We start from the raw sequence: 6000 nt of genomic DNA, 5'->3' as shown, positions 1-6000 counted from the left end.
TCCCATTCATACCCTCCCATTTCCCATTCATACCCTCCCATTTCCCACTCATACACTCACATTTCCCATTCATGTCCTCCCATTTCCTCATTCATACCCTCTCATTTCCCCATTCATACCCTCCCATTTCCCTCCAGACTCATGTAGTCACAACTCTACCCTCAACTTCTATGATGTTTTCTATTCTACATGTGAATTACACTGTGTGGAACTTGTCTGTGTTTCACTTGATTTTTTTTCCATTCCTGTCCACATTGTTGCAAATGACAGACTTTCCATTCTTTGTATAGCTAAATGGTGTTCAATTGTGTATATGTATCACATTTTCCTTGTCTATTCATCAACTGATACCCACCTGAGTGGCTTCCTTTCCTTTGCTATATCCACTAAGACTCTCCTTTAAAGATATCACCCTATAATCAATCACAGAGTGAGTCTGATAATGCTAACCTTCCCTTACAAGAAATTTGACAAGATTTCCTTTGGAGTAAAGTGAAAGGGCATGTGACATTAATTCAAATGCACACACAAATGGCCACAGATTTATCATTTCATTTATATGAAATGTGCCAATTAGTCAAGTCCACAGCACTTGAAATCAACCTGGTGATGGTTGGTGGCCAGAAAGGCAGGGCATTAAGCAGAAAGTGATAGCTAAGGTTAGAGGTTTCTTTCAGGACAACATGGTTCTTCTTAAGCAAAATCAAGGCAACTGCTACCAATTGACTTATACCAAATTTACCTTAAAAAGTATTAACATTTAGAAAACTTAACAGGGACTGGAGGGATGGATAGTGGTTAAAACCATTGCTTGCTCTTTCAGAGGTTCCAGGTTCGAGTCCCAGAACCTACATGGTGGCACCCAACCATCTGTAACTCCAGTTCCTAGGGTTCTGATATCCTCTTCTGGCCTCTGTGGGCACTGCATGCAGGCAAAAATATCATACAGAAAAATATCAAAACTATCCATACAAAACTATCCATATAGTACCGAAAAATTAACAAAGCATGACCCTTGCCTCTAACAACTTAAGTATAATGCTGGAAGCAAATGATTGAGTAACAGTGACATGTGATTAATATGTTCCAAGTGCATCTGTTGAACATTCTGTGGGGAACTGTTCTCGTTGCTTAGGCCATATTAATTGCCAGACACAGGTTAGAGTTAATAATTGTCAATGAGGAACTGTGGAGGTTACACTGCGGCTGGACGTCGTCTTCTGCTCTGCCTCCCCTTTACATGGCTCTAGTCACTGATTGTGCTTAAGGACATTTGAAAAACCCCTGACATATAAAGCAACTGTCACAGGTTCTGGGACAAGGACTACCACATGCTTGTAACACATTGAGTACATTCCAAGAAGGCAGATACAGGGATACTCCATGAGTGATAGGAGATACGACACTGGGGTCAAGCACGGCTGTGATTCCTTTATAGTTATGTGATGCTTGTTGAGGAGGAATGCCTTTAAGAAGAGATTTTTTTTTCGAGATTTTTAAACTAAGATTTAGAGGAAATTCAACAGCATTCAGTCCGTATCTCCCATTGTCTTAGAAGAGAGTCCTACCCATCCAGCATGCCCTGAGGATTTCAGCCCTGACCTCGGGATGTCACCTGACACTGTCATGTTCTTTCTGCCATTTCTCACTTTTTCCCTCTGCCCTGTGACAGTCTCTATCCTCTTGCTTCCAAGCCCTGTATGTCCTTATAACTCACATCACTCTTTCTGCTCTTTTTGTTCTTTTAACCTTTTCTCTGACTCAGATTTCATTCCCACTTACCACCTCCCTAAGCAGGAACTAGTCATGGTTGCCAGGGTAGAACTCTTCCTTGGAGCTCTTTCTGTTTCGAAAGCCACATTATGAAGCATGAGCAAATGCAAAATTCCTAAAGGTCAGGGCTTTGGGCCTATTTGTTCACTTTTGGTTTTTATTCCAATACCTTGCATATTAATAGTCCATATTGATAGAATAAACAAAGTTATTGGTTCATATGAAATGTAGGTTGGAATAAATTAAAAATGGAATTCTTAGGCCGGTGAAATGGTTTAGTAGGCAAGGGTACTTGTTACCACACCTGGCAGCCTGAGTTCAGTCACCAGATTCAGTCACCAGACCCACAGGGAGGAAAGAGAGCTTCTCAGCTGTCCCCTGATCTCCACATGTGTGCAATGGCACACATGCTTCTCTCCCCAAATACACAAAACAAGTAAATAAAAACGGGTCTTGAAAAGTGGATTATTTGAGAAATTAGAGAACTTTCTGGGTATAATTCCATATCTTAAGAGATAGTTGGGTCACACAGATATATACAGATATCAAAAAATTCCAAATAAAATTTAGACATTATGAAATATTTTTATCAAAAAATTCTAAATTGCATAGTGAAAAGAATATTTAATGTATAGAATCAACTTTAAAGTATTTTAAAATGGGTTGATAGGTATATAGAATATATAGTAAAGTATTAGAATGGTAGAATGTCGGTTATACATATAGGTATATTTGCTAAAAGTTTTTTTCAGTTTAACTCTGTGTTTGAAATATTCTCAACAAATTAATATGGGTTCATAGCACACATTCACACTAAGAGTAGTGCACACCGACCAAATTACAGTGGTTTCCTGTGGTGTGGCAAGATTAGCAGGACATAAAACAATGTTGAGAGAAGCCAATAACAAAATTATCACAGAAGTGTCAACAGAAGCTCCATACTCAGTCCACAGAATCAGCCTCAGTATGACCCTGGATACACACCTGTGAGGATGGACAAGGTGGTGGTTTTTCCTGCCCCATTATGTCCGAGAAGAACAGTTATCTGCCCCTCATACAAGTTCAAAGACAAGTCTTTTACTGCCATCAGGGTACTGTTTTTTAAGATAAATTCCTGTCAAAAGAGAAACAAGTACTAATTTATTATTGATTATTGTCACCTGTAAACAAGGATTCATTAACTATTCAGAGTTGAAGAAAAATGTCATTGATTTTAATGCTGGAGAAGAAAAAAAATCAAAGAGAAATTAAATTGTAGAAACCAAACAATGCCTACAGGCAACCACAGGGATTGTTTCAGTGCAGGGCTACAGAACCTCCCCCCCTCCCCCAAATCCTGATCACTCTCATGTTTTTGTTCTGCTTCAATCCTGAAACTGATTAAACCTCAGTCAGATCCAGTCAGTCAGCCCCAGTTAGTCAGCTCCAGTTAGTCAGTCACAGTCAGTCAGTCCCAGTTAGTCACAGTCAGTCAGACCCCGTCAGTTAATCACAGTCCGTCAGACCCAGTCAGCCCATCCGTCTTTCTCTCATGTCTCAGAATGTAGTGCTGAAAATCCCATTGCAGGTGCCACTCATTACACCAAAATGAACTCTCTCCTGTGCTCTTATCGGCATGAGCCACATAACTATCTATCTACCCACATGCTCCAAAATTTGAGACTGAGGGATCTCATATCGTTTTCTACTTCGTATCCTGAAAAGTCATTAGTCACTAATCATTGCTAATCAGCTCATTTTCTTATTTAACAAGAAATTATTGAGCACTTGTGTAGCATGCATTGTAGAACATGGTCTGATGGTAGTTATGAAGAAGACATACCTGGTACTTTCTATAGCAGAAAAATTATAACAAGAGAACAGAAAAACACATATGCATATGTGCATAGGAATGACTTAAAGCTTTTACTAAATATTAAAAGTATGCACCAGTGGAACACATCAAGAGCCTAGAACAATGCTTGTGTAAATGTAGTCAAGAGTTTCATAGCAGAGGAAAGGCAGTTTACCAGCGGGGCAAGATGGTGAACACATATCATGTGTAAGCTATACATCTAACAATGGACACAACGTTGCAAAAGGAATTACAAAGACTAGTTAGACACACCTTTCTCCACTTGTGCCTGCAAGAAAACGAGCTTTGAACAAGATGGCAAATTGCATCTGTTACTGCAGTGACTATCTCTGAATATTGTACTCTGAATTTAAGTGCCTTTGGCTGCCTACATCTGAACTTTTTCTGAGTTTGTGAACTACCGTTTTCTTTTGTTAAGTGGTAGTTTAAAACTAAATAAAAATCCAAATTTGGTATTAGTCTAATTTGTAAATTCATTTTAATAGCCATACTGGGAAGTTGTTCACACACTGTACAATAAGCCCATGTAAAGAATATAATTTGGTGGGTTTCAGTTCATTCACGGTTTTATAGCTATCTGTATGCCCCACAAGTACTTCTTCCTTTCTTTGTCCTAACTTGGAAATACAGACTGCCTGGGCTACTCTGTGACACAGCTAACTGAAGCAGCTACAGAGCTTAAGAATACCAGGTACTCATTCACGATTTTCACCAAACATTCAGAGGTGAACCATTGCTAACCACTAGACATCAGCTCCTGCCCTGAATCAAGTTCCTTAAAGCTCTGTCTGAAAAACTTCAACCTGACCTCTTTGTTGTTATTGTAGACATATTTATGTAAAACATCCATACTCCCTCCCTTCTTCCCTCCCTCCCTCCCTCCCTCCCTCCTTCCCTCCATCCCCCCTCCCTCCGTTCCTTCAAGGCAAACCTTCCCCGTCTAAGAGACACATATTTACTTTCTGCATTTGTTGAATGCAGTGTTCTTCTCAGGTTCTATAAATTAACTGTGGACTTCAGTTGCTTATGCCCTTACTGACTGGTCTAGTTCTATGCTCATATCCTTAGTGTTTTCCTATTTTTGTGCTTTTAAAATTATTTTAATGTACTAATCACTATTTTTAAATCTGTGCCTACTAGTTCTAGCATCTACATCATGCTCCTGATGAAGCTCCTCCATTGTACATTTACTGTTGGTTATTTTGTGCTTCTTCACATGTCGACAGGAGGCCTTTGGATCCACTGAGCACTCATGACACTCTGTGCAACTTTAGGGAGAGGTCTGGGAAGAAATGAACCACTGTAAAATCAGAGGTGTGTGCAGGGGTGATTCTGCAGGAAAGTAAAACTGGGAAGAGGAAAGACAACAGAACAAGGGCAGAACACATTTTCTTTGATATAGTACTGCCATATTAAGCCAGTAGTTGATGTCAGTAGATATCCAAAGCAATCCAGTGAAAAGGTTGTGTGACTCCTGTGCAATATGGTCAAAGCGGAATGCAGGGATAACTGGTAAAGAAGAGCCCCAGGACCAGTCCTCCCCTGGCCCTTACCCAGGTACGTGGCAGACATTATGAAAAGGATTCAATTGCCACAAATTATAAAATTAAACATTCAAATTAAGCTAGAATAGCTTTTTGGGAGGCTAGGGAATATAAGCAGGTATAAGTTTCCTGGAAAAAAAAAAAGAGAAAAATACACCCTGGAAGATCCAGAAAAGTATAAATACCTAACAATATCTCAAAGAGTTCAAAGCAACCTAACCTCAAACCTGTAAAACAAATCAGGATGCTATTTGTTTTACAACAAATAATACCTAATAAAATCAATACCTAATAAAAGTTCCATCTTGACTCTACCTCTTATCATGTAGGGCAGCATTATTACCTCCATAAAGGTAGATTGGATTCTGAAGGGAGGAGAAAAATAACACAAAGAGGTGTTGCTGTTTTTTCTGCATTGCAGCCCAAGTGAGCCTTGACCTTGATTTCTCTGCCTCAGCCTCCCAAGGGCTGGGATAACAGGTTTGGCTGCCATGCCCAGCCAATAAATGAACTTTTGATTTTCCTGTATACACTTCAATTTTATCTTACTTACTTTATCTTTTAATTAGCAAAGTTGTGGAGTTGTGGCCAAGACAATGGTCTAATCTCCATACTAAACTATCTCTCCATCCTACTGAGAAACAGAAACCTGGTGAATAAATAAATACCTTGTACAAATGCTGAATCTGGATGCCAGCCACTAAACCAACAGGTTCAGGCTCCATAAAATCACTCGGAGGTAAACTAGAGACTTGGCTCTCTTCCTTGCTTAAGGCTGGCTCTCCAAACCAGTAGGATTTCTAAATGACAACAACCAAAAAATTAATG

At 39.5% G+C, this 6000-nt stretch overlaps 1 protein-coding gene across 1 annotated transcript in view; it reads right to left on the bottom strand.

Moving 5' to 3' along the window:
* LOC114618508 (ATP-binding cassette sub-family A member 3-like) overlaps window positions 1–6000 on the bottom strand; it is a 109306-nt gene that overhangs the window by 79963 nt on the left and 23343 nt on the right. Inside the window, exons 10-11 of the mRNA XM_028764289.1 lie at window positions 5841–5972; window positions 2758–2887 (exon numbers count right to left, since the gene is read on the bottom strand). Coding sequence (XP_028620122.1) covers window positions 2758–2887; window positions 5841–5972 — 262 coding nt within the window. The remainder of the gene's footprint in view (window positions 1–2757; window positions 2888–5840; window positions 5973–6000) is intronic.

Source organism: Grammomys surdaster, unplaced genomic scaffold (assembly GCF_004785775.1).
Source record: "Grammomys surdaster isolate TR1022 unplaced genomic scaffold, NIH_TR_1.0 142, whole genome shotgun sequence".
NCBI classification, from domain to species: domain Eukaryota; kingdom Metazoa; phylum Chordata; class Mammalia; order Rodentia; family Muridae; genus Grammomys; species Grammomys surdaster.
The sequence above is the reverse complement of the archived record's forward strand: the minus strand, read 5'-3'. Positions and strand labels throughout refer to the sequence as shown.